The sequence below is a fragment of the Alligator sinensis genome, unplaced genomic scaffold, assembly GCF_000455745.1.
Source record: "Alligator sinensis unplaced genomic scaffold, ASM45574v1 scaffold684_1, whole genome shotgun sequence".
Taxonomy (NCBI): domain Eukaryota; kingdom Metazoa; phylum Chordata; order Crocodylia; family Alligatoridae; genus Alligator; species Alligator sinensis.
This window is the reverse complement of record NW_005842681.1, coordinates 318,106-339,149: the sequence shown is the minus strand read 5'-3', so window position 1 is coordinate 339,149 and position 21,044 is coordinate 318,106. Positions and strand designations below refer to the sequence as shown.

Sequence of the window (21,044 nt, the reverse complement as noted above, 5' to 3'; positions counted from 1 at the left end):
CTACAGTGAACATGCTCTGCTTAGAGCAGCGAGTATGTTTCATCTCATTATTTCAAGGCACTGGTTCTCAACCCTCTTAGATGTGAGGCAGACCTTTGTAACTTTTGTGAATTGACCAGCACCCCATTTCAAAAACTAATTTATTACGGTCCTTACCTGCTAAAAGAAGGGCTGGGAAGGAGGAGCAGCAGCTGGCAGAGAAGAGCCTGTACTGCAATAAGTTGGAGGGAGATGGAGGTGCAACAGAAGGGAAGAACCTGCATTATCCTTCTTATCTCCTCTCTCCCAGCAGCACCCTTTAAAGCCTCTTAGCAAAGAGCAGGACTTGTTATATATTTGTTCCTCTACCATTCTCGAAGCTACTGTATCTCGGACACTGGAACAAAGAGCCAGGGAGATGGTATCTTGTGCTATGACTGCTTCCAGTGCTGGAGTTCAATAAAGAGGTGTGAAGGAGAAATCGGGTGGCTTTACTTCAGTGTATTTGGGGAAAGTGTCAAGAGACAGGCACTGACTTAGAGTATGTGGAGGGAGAGGCACTCAACAGTCTATAATGGCTAAATTGTATGTTCCTCCGGACCCTAGAATTGGACCTGTTATTCCTGACTGCCATATTTTTCCTGTCAGCACGTAACTATAAAATCTGTTAGTGTCATGTTTCATTCCATTCTAATAGGGGCTACACAGAGGACAGGTTGCTACTACTGTCATGACACAATTGATTTCAAGTGGTAGAGCTCTTTTTGCTGTGGATTAAAAGGACCTAACTCTTCTGCTGATGTGTGTGAACAATGTGGGGAAAACAAAATATTGTTAGTCTGTTGTATGCTGTGTGCTAGCATCATCTTCTATATGATCCTAAGCTATTACTATATAATTTTATTTTGGAATTTTAGGCCTGTTACTCTCTTTTTTTTAAGCAGCTGTATTAAACTTAGCGTTGAGCTGTCGAAGGTGGGGCACTACCTTTATCTCTTCAGACTGAAATTTTATTAAAAATACAGACTTTCTACTGAAGTGGTTTATTTTTCAAATGGGTCTGAGTTTGTATTGGCTAACTTTAAAATGCTCAGGTTCTTAGTTTAACTCTGCCAGTGGTAGCCTGCCTCATGACTTGGAAAAAGCAGTATTTCTATAGAATAGTTATGGGAAGCTTTTTTTTTGTGGTCTTCTATCCAAACTTGAGAGAGAATTTTGATAAACCCTTTATAAGTGACAGATAATCATGTCTTGATGGGTGAGAAGTATTTGGACAAATAAAATTAATTTCAATTACATGTTGATTTGCCAATTTTTTTTAATAGGATTATAGAGACATTATTGACACACCAATGGATTTTGCTACAGTTAGAGAAACTCTGGAGGCTGGCAATTATGAGTCACCAATGGAATTATGTAAAGATGTGAGACTTATTTTCAGCAACTCCAAAGCTTACACGCCAAGCAAAAGATCAAGGGTATGGATTTATAGTTCACGCCACTAAAAAATTCTTTCTTTAATAGAGAATATGTAAACCTTAGACATAAACAAAGGAGAACTTATTTTTGTTTAAGATCAAATATCAAAACAACATTGGGCTATTTGGAAATATCAATAATTTAAATGCTTTGTATGCTCTTCCAACATGAATATTGTTTCTAATGACAAAACAAATTCCTTATGAATAAATGGAGACCTTTTTATTAAGAGTGGGCCACCCCTTGTGAACAGACCATCACAATGGGTAGCTGATCCCCAGTGGTTATTCCAATCATATGTGATCCATGCTAAGAGCTGCTCTCTCGCCTCCCTGTTATAGCCTATGTTCACCATTGCCAACAGAAACCGTAGTAAGCAAGGATTTGAAACAGCTAATTTGATAGTGATGGTAAGCACAGGTGGTGGCCTGCAGGGGTGGGGGGAGAATGGTGAGAGAGAAGGCCCTTTGCATGGAGCAGGAACAGCTGGAGCCTAGAGTGGCAGCCAGGATCAGTCAGCCAGTAGTAAAATGTGGGCTGGATTGGGTAGAAGAGGATCAGCCAGACGTTCTTAAGACACAGGCCTGATCCAGCCTACAGGCTGTTTTGAAGTTGTCTTCTGCAACTTTCTTGAATTTTAAATTGATACTTCTGAGGTGTAGTTTAAATAGATAACTTTTTGACAACAGAGTCGAAAAGTGTTGAAGGAGTGATTGGACAGATGGTAACAATAAATATTTTATGCAAAGTATAACTATTTGTGAGAGGATAATACTTGAGTCTCAAACTCCTCACTCTTAGAGTTCCATAAATCTCAGGATATTAAAATGGCTAGATTACAAAGGGATAATGGCGTTCTGTGATGTTTACTGGTTTGCACTGAGATTGAGGAGACTCTCAATTGTCCTTGCAAATCCTGTTATTTCTTTTCATCTGCCAGTTTATTTTGAAACAGTTGGCCACACATTATTAGCTTTTTTGTTAATTTCCTTTAGTTTTTGGGATTCTTTTCTGGTTTAAAGAGTCCTGTGGAAGTAATTGCTGCACATAAATGTATTACTGTTCCAGGGATAGTCTTTTCTTCTGGTACTAGAAGACAAGTGTAAATAACCAATAAGGAGTTCAGGTTGGTATGCTGTGTGTGGCTACTGATGCAAATGGTGAATGCACCATCAAGTTTTTACTTTGACTCTTGTCCCAGCATGTAGGCAACAAGGTTCTTAGGAGAGAACCTCAGTTAAAAGAACTGAGGTCAGCGTGATTGGTCTGTTTCAGTCAATATTGGGTAATCTGTTCAGCATTTGGAATGATTTTGAAATTGTTCTCTCTGCCCTTGCCAACACCAGGTGTCAGGACTTCTCAGACTTTGGGACTGGGATTCCTTTGTGTTCTCTTCTTCTCTGCTTCAGGTCTTCTCAGATTGGAAAGAGCACATGGTTGATGCTATCGTGGCTTAAGCCATGGACTCACCAATTGTGCAACTTAAATATCTTGCTTTGGAAACCATTTATTTTATCAGTCATATTAATTTGTATCTTCTAAAGGCACTGAAATCATGCTGAAACCAATACCTGTTTACAATTTGAACTTCTAATTGAAATGTAGATTTCTAGCTTCAGTGATTCTGAAGCTATCGGCAAAAATAATATTCTAGGTTCTTTAGAGAGCTCAATGGACTCTCTAAGTATATACACTGAAGTAGAAATGATCTTCAGTCTGGTTCTAGACATTCGTTGGTGTTGGTGTCAATATTCCTCATTTTGGCTTGCTTGTTCTTTTCTCTGAAAATAGGGTGACAGCTACTACTGTCTACCCCCCATGAGATCAAACTTAAGTTTTTTTCCATTTATATGGCACTTTCTTATGAGTAAAAAAAAATTTAAAAATGTTCAAGCGATTTAGATACTATCACATTTATTGCTGTTGTGTCTTAGTGCCAGACTACCAGATCCCTTAAATGAAGTGGCCCCACTGTTACACTCCAATCACTTGTCATCTTCCAAGGGGGGGTTTACCTCCTATTATATTAATTTAGCCAGTCCATTTGTCATTTTGTTTTTTTCCTAGAACTGTGGTGCACCTGTAATCCAGTTAATTGGATATGAGAAAAACTCATCCAGGCCCATTCAGCTGAGGGCAAAGCTTAAAAAAAATCTGAAGTTTATAGGTACATGGATAGTTGTCATCCGTTTAAGTAGCTAGCCTTATCTCCTTTTTGGAGATATCTCATCTTCTTTTTTTTTTTTTTTATCTTCTTTTTTGGAGATATCTCATCTTCTTCTTTCTGCCACTGTATTTGTCTTCACAGGATTATGGCCCACTTTTTCTATGAACTGCTTTGATGGTTCCAAAGCTAGACTCCCAAGAGTGCAGATTTGTGGACTCCTCTTGTAAATTTCCTTTCATTTATTTCATTTAGAAGCTGAAACATTTCTATATTAAAGTGTATGTCTTTCTATATAGATATAACTCTAGGTAGGTAATTAGGAAAACAGTGTTTCTGGAAAAAATGTAAACCTTAACAAACAAACAAAACAAACCCCTTTTTTGTCTTGTTCACTTATACCCTGCATTGGCTTTTTTTTAATAGATTTACAGCATGAGTTTGCGCCTTTCTGCTTTCTTTGAGGAACATATAAGTTCTATTTTATCAGATTATAAATCTGCTGTGCGTTTTCATAAAAGAAGTTCATTAAAGAAACGGAGGAAAAAAAGAAGCAGAAGCAGCTCCGTGTCCAGTAGCGTTGCATCAAGGTACATTCATTTCTGTGTGCTATGAAATGCTCTGTTTGAAATATAATAGTAGAACTTGGTGTGGTGTTCTTTAATACTCCTTCGCTATTCCCTATATTGCAGAATCATATATTTAACATGCAAGTTCCTATGATGTGGAAGATTTTTAAACTTTAACTAAAGCTAGTGTAAGTGCTTAAAATTCAGATAACTGCTAAATATGTACAGTAAACCAGCATTATTAGGATAGTGACAGCATCATGTTTTGTCATAACTACAGCATTTACAGTGATCCTTCACTAAAGATTCACTTTTCAGAGGTTCACAACTACATGAAATCCCACTGTAAATGTAATATATTTAACCTATTTCATACAGAAACAACTTTTGGTTTCCACAGTCTTAGACACTGCCTAACATATTGTTTCTTTTATTCCTTTAAAAGATTAACTGTAATCTCCAGGCTATAAATCTCACTTTTATTTACAGCCCTGAAAGGAAGAGAAGGTTTATAAAACCTCAGTTGAAGACAGAGGCCTTAGCTGCTCCTTCGTCTTCGGTACCTGCACGTTCAACAACACTGAGACACATTGCTGCTCAGATGAACGGAAAAGCGACTGAAATGTCTTCTCTAGTGCGGACTAGAAGCAATAGGGGGGTGCTAGATACTCCTGTTACAGAACAACCATCCACTTCTTCAGGAGGAAAGCCTTTAACTACAAAGCCTTTAATAACAAAACCCAATTCTGCGGTGTCAGGGAAATCAGGTAGGTGTTGTAAAGGCATTCATAATCTTTGCAAGCTTTTAAATTAAATGGTTTCTTGCTTTTTAGATATCTATGTTCTTGATTAAGAATGGGCCCCGTTTACTCAAGTTAGTAGATCTCAGAGGGAGCCTGAATGGCTCACAGGATTGGTAAGAGAACATGGAAACTTTTCTCTCTAGGTTACTAGTTCAAATACAGTTTAGGTCAGTATTGACTGAAAGTTACTGCATTGTCTGTTTTGCTTGGGGTACTTAACCCAAGCCCACAGGCCAAATCCAGCCCCCGGTGCTGGGTCATGCAGCCCACAAGTATGTGGGCATGCCAGGCTAGTGTCAGACCTGATGTTGGCATATGGGGCTGGGTGGAGGTGATGGCAGGGTTCTTATCCTGATGTAGGGCTCCATGCTACTCATGCAGCCTACAGGTCCAGAACATTAAGCACTAGTGGTTTAGCCAGATTAGATAGATTTATACAAATGCTATAAACTAAAATCTGCCATTTTGCTTACAAAGGGTTTGTGTTTTTTTAGTACTGGAGAATTCTGCCAAACATTCCAGGAGTCAAAATGTTCTGTCAAACGCTAGCCAATCTGGTTACAGTCATAACACTAGAAATAACTCCTCAAGAGAAAATGTGGAGAAAGATAAACAAGTCAAGCGAAAAGTGAAATCATCCACTGTTAATCAGGAAGGTAAGACATTTTTAAAAGAGTATTTGGCTATATTCCAGAAAGTGGTGATTTTAATTCCATTGTAGCTAGTTGAGTATACCATAACTGTTTTTAATAATTGCTATTATTCCTTATAATAGGAAGGGTAGCTACATGACTTAATTATGCCATTAATATCCTTTGATTTCATAGTTAATTTTTCTCGATTCTAAATACACCTACCAACAACGTAGTATTTATGTTGCAATTACTCTGTCATAAAATCAAATTTCTGTTTATATAAAATTAATTCTAATTACAAGTATGGGTTAATATGACTACAGTGTAATTCTTGTATACTGAAAAACTGTAATCTTATGTTTTAAACTAAGCAATGTCAAATGTCTTAACATATAAACATCAAGAGGGGAGCAAGCCTGTAATAATCACTTCTCAAGGAAAACATTTCGGTTTTATCTTTGGCTTAATTTTATTTAAAGTAGTTTTATGTTCCCTAATGAAATGGTAATATGTGTAGTATATTTCATTCGTATTCGAGACTTCCCGAGACAGTGTTACGAACTGCAGACTACAGGAAATATTGTTGTTCCACACCATTTAATCTGTTGTGAGGGAATAGCTGGGTTTTTTCCTTCCTGAGTATTTCTTCAGTTAAGTAAAAATGGTGTACTGCCACCTTACTATCAAGCTTCTAGCATTAGAAAGGGTAGGAAACATGAAACAATTTTACCCCAACTCTTTTGGAAAAAGTGTTGGGTTTTTTTTCCACATTGGAGTGACTCATTTCAGAGGGTTTGCTGCTTGCTTAGTTTCATGGGGCCTGTTGGCACCTAATTACTTTTCTTCTTTTGAGTCTTCTTTGGTACCAAGACTTCTGTAATTGTTGTAATTCTTTGGATTTCAAAATCTGCCTTGCCTCTGGGGTATGTGTTCATCGGAGGGACAAAGAACCTTTTGTTTAATGGAACCTAGTGCCCCAGACAAATACATTATTTGTAAATCTTCCAAAAAGCTAGTCACAAAAAAGTAACAACCCTCAAAACTAAATTTATTGAAGAAATCCACAAGAAGTGCAGTAGTCTTTGAAGTTCCTCTTCCTCCTTTGCTCTGAATAGAGAAGCTGCCTTGGGACTTAAGGTACCTTCAGGCATCGAGATCAGATCCTGTTCTACTGATTAGATATGTAAGTGGATTTCAACAAGTAAATGTAATCCTGTTCTACCCTGCTTAGGTGCATAAAATGTTAATGTATCTGCTTTTGTAACTCCATCATGTTATCCTTAAAAGTAAGCCATGAAAAGCAGAAAGCAGGAGTACGCGTCAGGTTTTTGTATTAACTATTTTTTGGGGAACTTGAGCTGAGTGGAATAAGATCATGTTTTTTAAGCCTCTAATAAATGAGAATAGGATATTGTCCCTTGACAAAACACCCAAAAGATTGTCTTTGTGGTGTTGCCTTTGCCATCTAGCCATACCCTGAACCCTCACAGTATTCTCTTCCAGTCAGTAATCCCTGGGGTCCAAGATAGCAAGAAGAACAAATATTTTTGTCACTGTTTAGCATCAGCCAAGAGGTCTAGAGCTACTTATCTGACTTCTCCAAACTCCTCAACTAAACTTGAGTCTTCAATGTCTTCTTTCTTGTCTCTTGACTCTTATCAGTCTTTGGCAATTGACACTTCCACTGCAGTGTTTATCATTGATATGGTCAGTCTGGGAATCTTTGGTACCACCATTTAAAAAAAAAATAAAACCAGCAGCTTTAATATACATCTGCTTCATTGCTGACATGCTCAATAAAGTGTTCATTGCCAGCAGCTTTATTTATCTTGTCTGCTGACCTGGTGGTTACCCCACTTAAATTCTAGACAGTTTATTTATTATCATCAATGTCTGGATTTCAAGCCTTCCCAGAGGTATGGGGTCAGGAAGGAATTTTACCCCACGGTCAGATTGGTACAAACTGTGGGGGGATTTGCCTTCTTCTGTAACAGGGGGTGTGGCCCTCTACAAGGATCTCTTGAGCATATATTGACAACATTTCACAGAAGCAGGATGTTGGCTGTCATTTCTCTGCTTCCTGTGGGAGGTTAGGGTATTTGGTCTTTGTTGATGGTAGTCTCATGTAGAGTTTAGTTGTATAGGATGTTTTGGATAGGGAAGATCCTGCCTTGGACAGGAGGTTGGACTAGATGATCTCTGGAGGTACCTTCTTTATGATGTGATTCTGTGATTTTCTAACACTGGAATTCAGGATAATGATTATGAAACAAAATGAAGATGAATCCATGTGTGAGCTTAATCCCTTTTGCGGAGGAAAGAGATGCAAAATCAGTTTAACTACTAACCAGGCAGCATGACTGACATGCTTGCAGAAGTTGCTCTACAGCAGGGGTGGGCAAAATACGGCCCATAACGCCATTCTACCTGGCCCATGGGGCCCCTAAAATTTTTAGAAAATTAAAATTTATCTGTCCTTGGTTCCTGTCAAAAATGACAGGAGTAAGGGGAGCAGTAGGACCCAGGGGAAGCCCCAGTGGGCTCTTGCAACAGCCTGCCCCCCCACCCGCCAGAAGCTCCAGTAAGGGTTTCTGACCTGGGACCATGTAGCTCCTCTGGCATGGGAACCTCAGGTAAGTGAGGGGGGGAAGGGCAGAGAAGGACTGCGGGCAGGGAAGGAGCTGGTGCTGAACGCAGGAAAAATCAGCCCCTCCCTTGCCCTGTGGCCCAGGCTCTGGCTCCCTGCTGTAGCTGCTCACAGCCTGCCCAGGGCTGTCCTGAGCAGGCACAGGCAGCCTCACGTGGGCTGCGAGTGGCTGTAGCGCGAGGCGCCGAGCACGGGGCAGGTGAGGGGCCGCTTTTCCCCGTGCTCAGCACCAGCTCCTTTCCTGCCAGCGAGCAGGGGTCGGGGCTGCACGCTGCCCCCCACCTGTACCGCAGGGTTGGGGGGAGGCACCGGGAGTGAGTGGGTGCAGGAGTCAGTGGGAGTGTGGGTCCTGCACCGATATCCCAGGGTCAGCACCGGCGGGACCCAGAGCAGGGCAGCAGGAGTAGAGAGTCCTGGCCAGTGGGGGTTCTATGGAGCCGGGCCAGCTCCCTCCTCTCCCTGCTGGTGCAGCTCAGCCCGGCTCCACAGACCCCTGCCAGCCTGTGCCCTGCTCTGGGCCCCACCAGCATTGGTCCCAAGACGGTGACCAGGGGCCAGGATCAAGGGGTGGGGGCTACCCATGCAGCCCTGGACAGCTTGCCAGAACTGGGTAAGCAGTCCTCCGCCCAAAATAATTGCCCGCCTTTTCTCTACAGATGCTGAAATTTTTGCCATATAGTACTGGCTGTCATAAGACCTAACAAAGTGTTGTTTTATCCAGTTCTCTGCCCAGTAATTCTCATGGCAGATGAATCGAAGTAAGTCTAGAGTGTACATCTAGACAACCTCCAAATGAAAAATTTTGGTCAAGGAAGGGATGTTTAGATATATATACTATGTATGTCTTGGAGCAGTTGGTTCAGAGTGAAGCATTACTGCCTTTTTAGCAAGGCACTACCATACAGATACTGATAAACAGCACTATAGCGTTACATTACATTACATTACATTACATAAGCAAGCATGTGAGAGTCTTCCTTTTTTTTCCCCAGTTGGTCCCTTCTGACCCTAATTTTCTATGATACCTGACAAATGCATATGATTGATTATAGGGTCAGACGGGACCTCAAGGGGAGTAGCTTCTACTATACTGATTTACTGGACTCAATAGAAGCATTTTTTATTGTGGACTATTCAAAGGTATCTGTAACCATTTGGAGTTTTCTGTTCCTACTATTTTGGATTATCTTCTCCTTAAAATAATAGATTTCTTTAAAGCATGTTTGTTTACAGCAATACTCTTGTCTACATAAATCCCACAGCACATCCTTTTTTAAGTGCTATGGATTCCTGTTATAACCTGGAGTCTGTCTTTGGGAGAGATCTGAGTGGTGGTTGGCTCTCCTCTGCCTTTACAGTTCTTGCTGGGAACAGAAGTATGTCTAGGGTGCTTGTGTGGTCCCAAGAGATGCTGTTAGCCAGAGAAATCTATGGCCACGTGCTCAAGGTGCAGTACAGGAGGCTCCATGTGTATCAAAACAACCAGATGATCAGGGTTATAGAGCATTTTTATATAAGGAGAGATTAAGTAGGCTAAGACAACTGAGGTAGAGACAGGACAGAGGTCTTTAAAACTGAATAGTTTGGAAACAGTAAGTAGGGATTTTCTATTCTTTTCTATTCTTTGTGATTTGTCACAGTACTGAAACTTGGAGATGAAATTAAATTACTAGGTAACAGGTTTAAAATAAAGAAAGGGAAAGAAAAATTCTTCTTTTCACATAACATTGAATTAAAATACAGAATTCTTGCTACTGAATGTCATGAGGATTAATAATTTTGCCAGCTTCAAAAGGGTATGGGGCACGTTCATGGAAGACAGGTCCATCAGTAGGTGTTGAACATGAGAGAGAAGGGCGCCAGACTCAGAATTTACTAGGGCTTTGAATGTTGCATGCTGTAGTGGAAAGGAGGCAAATTTGGTCACTTTTCTATGATTTTAAGCAGGGTATAAGCAAATAGGGTTGGAAGGGACCTCAGGAGATCATCTAATCCAGGGGTGCTAAACCCCCAGGACATTGGCCAGATTTGGTCCATGGAGCCATGTCATTAATATTGCCATCACTCACCTGTTGCCAAATTTCCAAAGCCCATGTAGCTGGATGAGGCACATGGACTGGATTCAGCTTGTGCACAAAATGCCACTACTCATCCAGCAAAAATATTGGGCACCACTGATCTAATCCAACAACGTGCTCAAGGCAGGATCATCCCTGTCTAAACTTACCTTAGACAAGTGTTCATCTAGCCTGTTCTAAACAAAACTGCATGAAATCTCTCTTTCAACTAGTAGGCACAATGCCCAAACACCCTAATTTGCCAGAGGTAAAGCAGGGGAAAAGGGCCCTATTGACTTCCTGCCATTGCAAGGACAGGAAGTAGATAAAATACACTTGAGAAATCTAGTTAAGAGGACTGTTCCCCCCACTGCAGAGCAGCCCCCACAGTCCATGCCAATTGGACTGTGAAGTAAAATTTTTTGCTCATATCAAATGTGGTGATCAGTCAGACCCTGAGCAGAATAGCAAATTGTGTAGCAAGGAACCTCTGGGCTTAAATTCCAGCTGGAGCATTGGCAGACCCAGTCAAAATCCTCAGCCTTGGTTGTAGCCAACCACCTAACAGCCTAACACCTGTAACAACAGGAAGAGAAAAACTTCTTTCTGGCCCCATGTGATCACCAGCAAAGCCAAAAGCATTGGAAAACAGAATACCTCCATTCTACATAGCAACCTCTGGTGACCACAAACACAGCTCCACACATCGTACATACTGATTGCAGAGCCAGAACTCCCCATTCTATCATCCTCTTTCCTCCTTAAATTTGCCCCATCTCTTCAATTCTGTTTTATAAGTAAGCTGATTAAAGAGCTCTGTGTCATTCTTCTGATAAGCACAGTCCTCTTCCATTTCCACCTACCCTAGGCTGCAGAGCTCTTCTCATGGTCTCCCAAATGATGTGTGTGGGGTCTCCTGGGCTTTCAATTATTTCTCTTCACAGCCTGTTCCAGATATTGCTGCTGTTGAATCATCTCTGACCCATTCTTATCTAGCCTCACTGGCTGTGTCTGGAACCTGAGGCTGCCCCGTGATGGATCCTGTCATGCAGCTGAATGTTGGAATCTTGTTATGGGCCGGCCCTGATGTTCCACATTTAAGGCGCAAGCAAGCCACAAAGATGTTATAAATTATATGTGGAATATCTTTGTGCCTCATTTGCTATATTATCACATCATAAATTGGTTTTAATGTGGCAAGGTTATAGTATATGGCATGATTAGTATTAATCATGTCATATAACTAGGGATCTACTTGATTCATGCCCAAAGGAGTTTTCTTGGCTTCATTGCAGCAGAAAGCTGATTTCATGGGCATTTCCCAGCAGCCCCACCCCTCACCACTAATTGGCGGAGAGGTCCTGTGTGGGAAGGAGAGATGAGGGGGCAGCTGAGTGCTTGGCTGCCCTCCGTGTGGCTCTGTCCCTTGCTGCTGATTAGCAGCGGCGCTGGGGGGGGGGTGCTTGCGATCTTGGCTGCTGGCTGCCCTTTCTGCCATCCTGCCAGCTGGGGCTTTCCCCTGCCGGGCAGGCTGCAAAGCAGTGAAGACTACTGGCTTCCACTGAGGAGTCAGCATTTGTTTTTTATTTTTTTCTTTTCAAGTTAGTTTTGCAGATGGTGTGGATTTTGTGGTTTCCCCAAAATCACAAGTTAAATAGGGCCCTACCTATAAGTAACGTTTCATAGATTTCATAGACATTAGGGCTGGAAGGGACCTCGGAAGATCATCGAGTCCAGCCCCCTGGCCAAAGGGCATGAAGTCAGCTGGGGTCATAGGATCCCAGCAAGATAAGCATCCAGTTTGACAGGGTCCTTGCTTTCCCTCTAGAAGTTTGCTATATAACCCAGTTTGAGAAACACACCACTTAAGTACTGAATTCCACAGCATTTCTACCCCACCGCTGGGTTTTGGTTACATGCTTAGGCCTTAACATGTTATGGCACTTATTGTTTGTCCTCTTGAGAATTATTGTAAAAATGGGGAATAGAATAGTTTGATTAGGAACTATTGTGCAGATGAAGAATGTACATGCAAGCCTGTTACTTAAATATTGTTTATGTTGTCATTCCTTTACAGCAAACTGCAAAAATAATGCTTTGGCATCAGGAAGCATTCAGGTAAATGGACATGGAAGTCAGCCTTCAAAACCTCCAGTTAAGAGAGGTCCTGGACGGAAACCGAAAGCAGAGACTAATACCAGTAGCTGTGAAGTGGTGCACAAGAAAAGAGGCAGGAAACCAAAAAAGCTACAAATTGTTGACCAGAAGAATGCAGAGCAGAATACAATCCAGACCACAAGAGATGCAACAGAAGAAGCATCAGCTTCTAACGCATGCAATTCTCTTTCTGAAAATAATGTGAAGGAAGACTTGTTACAAAAAAAAGGCCGTGGGGGTAGAAAGCCAAAAAGAAAGATGAAGTTGCATCAACCAGACTCAGATCTTTTAGTTCCTGCAAATGTTAAGATGCAGACAAGAAGCAGGAGGAAAAAGACAGATGAACCTGTAGAGGAAGAACGGTCTGAGGAACTTAAAGATTCTGAACCCCACATGAGAACTAGAAACCAGGGTAGGAGGACAGCCTTTTACAATGAAGATGACTCTGAGGAAGAGCAACGACAGCTATTGTTTGAAGACACCTCTTTAACTTTTGGAACATCTAGCAGAGGCAGAGTCCGAAAGTTGACTGAAAAAGCAAAGGCCAACTTGATTGGTTGGTAATTTTTACCAGACCCTTTACTTTAGAGTGCTGTAAAGCAGGTACAGTTAAGGAACGAGCAGAACAAAGACTTCTGCTTCCCTGCTGCTATTATGGAATAGAAGAATATGTTCTGATTTGAAAAAATTAGCAAAAAAATAAACTGAAAGAACACTTCTTTGAAAGAAATATATATTTTAAACTTTTGCTATTTATTGCCCTCCAAATAATAGGTTATGCATTTCAACAGTTATTTTGTTCATGGCTAAAAATAATTGAAGATCTATAAATAAGCAATTTCTGACTGACTTACAGAAATGAGTTGCTGTAATCTTGAGCACTGCATAATATCTCTGTGTAATTTAAAAAAGTGATAAAACTTTTAATGCCACAAACTGATAACAGAATTCTATTTTTGACCAAGCAAGGTACATTTTTATTGATTGTAGAAGTCATGTCTCCCAGGAAGGCAGATGTTGCTAAAGAGTGGCAGTAAATTAAGATTTATATTTCAATTAAAGACAACTCCAAAAATACCAAACTTTGCTAATCTGAAAATGCTTAATTTCAGTAGTGATGGAACATTCAGCTGCAAAAGAAGCATAGCGTGGGCTGTTGTTTATCCAAGTTCTGCCAAACAGAGAGAAAATGTATCACAATATATATATATATCCACATTGGAAAAAGTTTGACTAATATGTCTAATTTTTCAGACCTTGATTCTTGTATCAATCACTAAATCTCTGTTTATTGTGCCAAAGACTGAAAATCAGTGCAGTGGAAAGCCTTTTCTCTCTCTTTCTCTGTCTCCCCCCCCCCCCCTTTTTTTTTTTTTTTTTGTGTCAGTACCGCATACAGTTTTCAGTTATAAGGACTGTGTATTGTTCTAAATAGCAAGTTGTTATAAATTGTTCTGAGATGTATTCTTTTTTGGTACTTATACTAGTAAACAATAATGCACTGGTGGGGTTCTTTGACAGAGATGTTTTAGACAAAATTTATAATTGGTTAAAGGATTCCAAGAAATTACAGGAAAACTATGGGATTATGATGTTTACTTTCTGATCCAGATTATTTCTACAACTTTAGACATGTTTAATAGGCTAAAAATGACGCAAAGAAGTGTGTGCATGTGTTTGTGTATGGATATATACACAAGCACGTGCATAGACGATATTACCCAGGAATAAATTCTTTTTTTCAGGATTTTTTAGATAGCACGAGAATTAAAAAAAAAAAAATTTTAAACTCATACTTTATAGTTTAATTTTAAGGAAAAAGATTGGTTATTTTCAATTATTAAAGGTTAAAAAGGCCAAATCACTTTTTATGCAATCATGTTTTATACAGTGGTCTCATTGCACATTGTGTTTTTTCTGCACTTTTTACGGTATACTTATCACGCTGACATAAGTCAATATACACCCTAAAGAAAAATTCCATTTAATGATTGTGCCTTGTATTCTATTATTTCTTGCATCCTTAGTAAAATTAAGTTGTCTATTGTAAATGATAACTATATGACTTAGGGGAATGTATTACTATATGTACTGCTTTGGAAAAGAAAAGCAGTTATTTATTTGTTTATGGTACATTTAGTTATTTTATACCTTATAAACAAACTTTAATACCATTTTCTATTGCTTAAAAAGTATTGTCCAGTTTTAAAAAAAAGTATAAAGTTAGTAATATTTTCTGAGATCTGGTATGGTACAAAAATGCAACCAAAACTTTCAGATGACACATTATTTTGGAATTTTGGGGTAGTGTGAAAGAATTACGTTGTCTGGATTTGGAGAAGAATAAAAGTTTAAAAAAAAAAAAAAGCATAAAATTAGAACCCAGTCCTGAAAAACCTTACTTTTACAAGAATTCTTCATTTTTAAGCCAAGTCTAATAATTTTTAATGCAACTGCCGAAGGAAGGGTTTGCAGAATTAGAACTTTATATTTGCACAGATTACCTTTACTTATTCTGGGCCAAATCCTGTGCTCTTTATTTTGTGTTACAACAAAGTCATCTTAAGAAATGTCTAAGCAAGCAGATTTATATTTGGCACCAAGAAGAGAACGTGCTTATCATCTATTTACCTATAATGAATAAAAAAATTGATAACCTATATATTTGGCATTCTTAGAATAGGTTTATATACTTATCTGCATTACACATCTTTATATGAAATTAAGCAAACTATTTTCCAGATTCTGACTCTTTGACTTTGATTCTGAAGTTAGGGAACAGGGTTTTAGTTTGATATTCATTCATATGTATATTTATTTTTTTCTAACAGATTTTTTTTTCTTTTCAGTTAAAATACAGTAGTTAAATATATGATATGGGGGAAAAACTATGGTTGTATAGTTAAAAATGCAGTTTTTACAGTTTGTAACATTCTTTTTAGTTTTTTAAATGTAACAGTTAATATTAAGCAGCTCACTGCTGATGAAGGCAATCAGTTTCAACTGTGTAATTTCCTGATGTTATCTGCATTGTAATATAAAAATTAGAGTATATCTAAAATTCAGCTTCTGTATTTACTCCATTTGTAATAATAATCTAAGGGGCATGTTTATGTAGATATTTATACACAGAAAATACCTGTATGTAAATTTTGGAGAATGGAATAACAAGTATTCCTATGACATTGTGGGGAAACTATACATCTTAAAAAGGGTAAGAATAGAAGGCCTTATCTGCAGAACATAGATATTGTTCCCCTTCCACAAATACTTGTGACCTTAGCCTATATTTTTTTTAAAGTTCACCTCTAGAAACATTGACTTTCTTCTTTTAAAATAAAATTAGTGCTTTGGATCGGTTTTTTATAAGAGCAACACTAAAATGTATTAGAAGTAATAACAGATTTATTTAAAAATATATTTTTATAATTTAGTTTCTCTAGGTTGCAAAAGTTTTATTTATGGAACATCAGCATCTTACTGTTTGTCCTTTTAGTTTGGAAGAATGTATTATTTGAAATATTTGCATAATACTGTATCAACACAGAAAAAGAGCTTTTGATAACTAAGTCTTAAGATTTTAAATTTGAGCAATAAATTGTAGTTCAACCTTTTGAAAGAATTTAAAATATGTAGTTACATGCATGTTATGAATAATGCCATCTCAAGTACATAACATATAATCCACAAATGGGATATTGAAATTACAGCTGGTGTTTGTTTCACATGCATTGTAAATATTATTACATAGATGTTTTATTCATATACAATCAAACTATAATCTTACAAACCTGTCAGCAATGAACACTGCTTCATCCATTCATTCAAATACATTGATATTTGACTTTTGATATGGGAATATTCAACTGTTTTCTGTGCTGGTGGCCATTAAAGTCAATATTTATTCCACTGTGGGTAGGTATCTAATATCAGTGCATTCTCTACAGAGGAGAAAACTGCCGTTTCCCAGATAACATTATATTCTAAATGTTTACTTTAATGGCAATCATTGTACCTATGCCAACATACTGAGCAAATGTGTACCCAGTCTCCTTTCCATTGCTACTTTGCTATCCAGGAATTGAACTTGAGGAACTTCACCACAATATTGTTCAGTATTGTGTCAATATTGACCTAAGGTTTTTTGTGCTTTAACCAGTGACCATAACTTGACAGAAAATGTCTTCCTCTTGTGATTAGACTGCTTTGATATATATTTGCATACATATATTTGTACAGATCGTTCAGTTTGTACATGTGTGATCAGTTTGTTGTTAGAGTTGTAAGATTGAGTTGGTTGAATTTAGTATTACAATTAATTAATAGAAGTAAAAACATTCATTTGGTAAAGAATCCTCATGCAGCATGTAGGATGTATTAGATCTATACAAATAAAAAAAATAGTGTAGCAGACAGCTTATGCACTGTATTGCTGTACATGTATGTTTCTAGTACCAACTCTCACTTCCTGTTTCTGAGGCTTTTGCCATCTATAAAACTACTATGTAAGCTAAAACAGTACATTCATTTAGTAGGCTTGCTGCAGTTATATTTAAATCTCTTGCTCACATTTACTTTAAGCATTGATACAGGATACAGTAAACACTTTAGTACTTGCTTAAAGCTAAGCACGTGTTATACTGTTTGCTGAATCACACTTAATGGGATAGAATCCTTAGGATTCGTATATGGTAGATAGTCTTAGCCCATCCTTATTAAATCTGTGAGCTTATTTTAAGCATGAATGAAGCTAATATAGTTCAACATATTACTGGTCAAACAATATAGGACCATATCCTAGTCAGACCATGTTTAAAACTGTTTTAGCTGAGAGTACAAAAGAGGTTTAAGTACAATACTCTAACACTGGTGAAAGCCCAGAAAGAGGCCCTCCAACCTCATCTGGAAAAAACAAAAGCTCATTTTCTCTGTTACTTTTTACTACCTAATAAGGCAAAAACAATGTGTAAAATTATTTTATAAAATATTTTTGTCTACTTTCCCTAAAGTTCTTCTAAATAAACAGTTTCAAAGGGGACCTAAATATCAACAGATAAAAGGGCTGTTAGTTTTCTGCTGTAAATTGTTGTATATAAATGTGTTTTGTTTCTATGCAGAAGAAATAGCATGTTAAATTTCATATACTTTGGCCAAGTCTGAAATTATTTCTAACATGACAAGCCTGGTATTGACACTTTATATAATTTCAGATCTTTTAAAATAAGGAACACAGATCTGGTGACACTTTCTGTGTTTGGGGAGGAAAATCAGGTAGCTTTTAAACTGAAGTTAACCTCTAGGTTCTTGTGTTTATGGTAATTGTAGTGTAGGGGCCATTTTTGCTGTTTAATCTTGCACTGTATTTAAGGGAAAAACACTCCAGTTCAGGAAGGTTAGATTTTCTTAAAAAGGATACCAGACAAGAAGAATAAGCTTTTGTTTTGAAGGCTACACAGCATCAAGGCACCCCAGAGAGAATGTATTTTGCAATAAAATCAAGGTAAATAAACACAACTTCCAGGAGCTAGCTTTGATTGATTGTTTGGAAGAAATTATCCTCTGTGGGCCTTGAGGGTAGTAATGGCAAGAGTAGATCTTTGGAACTCCTTTTAATGCAGATAAATACATCAGGAAATTCACTTAATATGGTGTAAACAGTACAGTGTAGGGTAGTATTATACTATGAATTTCTGTCCTTAAGGCAAAGAATTAGCTCATACAAATTGGGAGTAGAAGAGAATGTTAAATTTCAGCACCTACTTTGTACACATGCATATAAGGCATACACACATAATTTTGAACTTACAATTGTGCATGTTGATTTACAGAAATAATGATGAGACAGATTGCAAAGTTACATTTTTGGACCATATTAGAACTGCAAAACAATGACAGGCAATTTGTTAAAGATCTTGAGTGAATTATTTAAATCCTGTCATGTAATGTTTAGACATGTAGAATGTAGCTGAACTTTAAGGAAGTGATCTAGAAGGGTTAATTTTTGAAACTGACACATTTTCAGATTAAAATAATGCTTATTTTGTACAGAATGATGTAAAACACAAAAATCTGTTGTATGTAATGAGAAACAAACCGTTTGAAAACTATAATTCTTTAGCTTTATCAAGGCTTTTTTTTCTTCCAGAAATCTGGATTATCATGTTATAACCTGCGGTATCTCACCAGGATAACAGTGCCCTTTCTTTTTGTACATATTGATTGGGAATTTCTTTACTGTTACGTGGACACTTTCTATGTTAGTTTTGATGCATAATACTTTGAATCCTTTTATACAAACTAGAATGTATGTGTAAGAATTACTGTCACTGCAATGTAGTAACTACAAACTTATTTTTAAATAAATAGAAAACATGTTTTTCTAATCTCCCTACAGTGTGATTTATTTTAATTTTTTTGATTCTACCTAATGGTCTGTTGACACCTGTATCAATGGGGAAATTGCATTGAGTCCGTTAGTTTCAGGAAAGTCTTAAATCAACTTTATTTGACTTTGTGGATGTTTTTTCCAAGAGGATGCTATTAAAAGTGCTATTATCAGTTGATCATGCAGCATTTTATCTCTGAAGTGATTAAATTATACCATCTTTCATGACGAGTTTGGCATTCAATCTTGTGAATCCAGCTGACTGCAAAGACACTGATGTTTGCTGATACTGTGGTCATCCTGCTGCCAGCTTCATTAGCTCACTCCTATGCAGACTCTGAGAAGTTCTATAGTTTAAAGGTTCTGGGAAAGTACTCCCAGGGTCACATTTGTATTCCAAAGAGTAGTCATACTAGTCTAATCTGTTTTTAGCAGGAATATGTCCAAGATCCTTGGAAACCTCAGCTTCTCAAGAATTACAGTTTTTGGAAAAGTTCCTGATGACTAAAAAGATGCATCAAGATAGATGCCTCCACACCCCTATGTATAGAGAGAAGTAGCTTTTGTGATTTTGTTAGGTGCAAAAAGAGGTTACAAAAAAAGACTTAATAGAGACAACAGTTTGAAAATCTAATTCTTTTATTCCTTGAATTGCATTACCTGCATATTTCTCTTTTATGGTTGTAAAAAATGTTTGTTTATATTTCAAATACAGTACCCTGTGGATTATTTTTTTTCCCTCCTGCTCACTGCTTTTCTTTCCCTTTGTTTCACCCTTTATAGGAAGCTATATCCTTTTTTCCCTCTACATTTACTCACCTGATATAGCAGATAAACCACTGAAATACCGACCCTTATAGCCACAATAAAAGCAAATGTCATTGTTAAACTATGTTGTGAAGGTGAAATTTTCTTCCTTGATTTACACTGATAATTTTGTCATACTAAAACATTTCTAAGATGTTACTGCATCCTGTGGCTGCAGAGATTCATGACAAGTTCCATTGCAAGAGAATGTCTTTTTTTTTTTTTAAATGCTTATTTCAGTCAGTATGCTATACTTGGGGGAGCAAGGTGGGAAGGAGATTGTATTGCAGTGTATGCATGAGTTTTAATGGATATGAAATCCCTGCTGATGTTATCAAGGAGAAGATTTCCCCAAAATTGATGTTTGTACTCAAAGTTTGTTAAAGAAACTTCCATATGTTTGTGGGGGTAGGGAGGAAGGGGAGGCAGGACAGAGACAAGGAGGATGGAAACTAAGAATTGTTTCCACAATCTAGCAGATAGTAATTAAAGGGTTTGTGTACTTACAACACTATTTTCTTTAAATTCCTAAGAATTTTTAGGAACAGTGAAGAAAAAACATTAAAAAAAGCAGACATATGTAAATATATCTGGATATCCACTGTGGTCACTTGGAACTGCAAACACAGTAAGTATTTCAGAAATTTGGCCCCCTCTTGCCTAGTAAAAGTATTGCCTTTCAAAATTTTCTGGTACTTGGTTCTACATGGTAAATACGTTTGGAGGGGTTTTTCCTCCTCTGGGGTAACTCTTCTCAGTTTTGGGTTTGTTTTTTTTAATTACCTCATTGAAATATTTTTCATCTTTTAAAATGTAATAGGAACGTTTTAGGCTTACTATTTTAGCATGTTTTAAGCCACTTCACATTGGCTTTTTCTACTACATAATCATTTAAATTTTAGATAATAAAATATATAATCTAGTTCCACAATTGTATCATGTATTGTAAATTTATTGCATTCGTAATCCATCCCTTAGTTTGCCAAGTTCATGATGCTTAAAGTATACTTATAATTTAATTCCCCAGTATATTTGGGTTTGGTGACAATTTTGTTCTTTGGTTATTAAAAAATAAACCAAACTTCCATAGTGTCTAACAAGTAGTAAATTTATTTATATTTACATGCATATCTTGCCCTATCCGAAAGACTCAGCAGCTTTTTGTGGCAGGGAAATATTAGTGACTTCTTCATTAGAAGCCAGTTTGTGGCATCCTAATTTATTATAGTGGTAGGGGACTGAGTGGAAGATGGGTGTATGCTTGCTTTTGGGGTATCTGCTTTGGACCTTTTCCTCTAACTGACTATACTTTTGGGCCGGGTCTAAGGAAAAGAAAATAAATTTGATCTGGTATTATTGGGC

General features: G+C 37.7%; 1 protein-coding gene across 2 annotated transcripts in view; it reads left to right on the top strand.

The window, feature by feature from the left end:
* PHIP (pleckstrin homology domain interacting protein) overlaps positions 1-18,873 on the top strand; it is a 155,124-nt gene extending 136,251 nt beyond the window's left edge. The window contains exons 30-35 of one of the 2 annotated variants that reach the window (XM_025215870.1): positions 1,305-1,457; positions 4,049-4,212; positions 4,681-4,958; positions 5,489-5,650; positions 12,411-13,046; positions 18,636-18,873. In XM_025215870.1, coding sequence (XP_025071655.1) covers positions 1,305-1,457; positions 4,049-4,212; positions 4,681-4,958; positions 5,489-5,650; positions 12,411-13,046; positions 18,636-18,658 — 1,416 coding nt within the window. In that variant the 3' untranslated portion in view covers positions 18,659-18,873. Of the gene's footprint in view, positions 1-1,304; positions 1,458-4,048; positions 4,213-4,680; positions 4,959-5,488; positions 5,651-12,410; positions 13,047-17,700 lie in introns of both variants that reach the window. The other variant, XM_025215869.1, reaches the window with a different exon arrangement.
* The last annotated feature ends 2,171 nt before the right edge of the window (positions 18,874-21,044 follow it).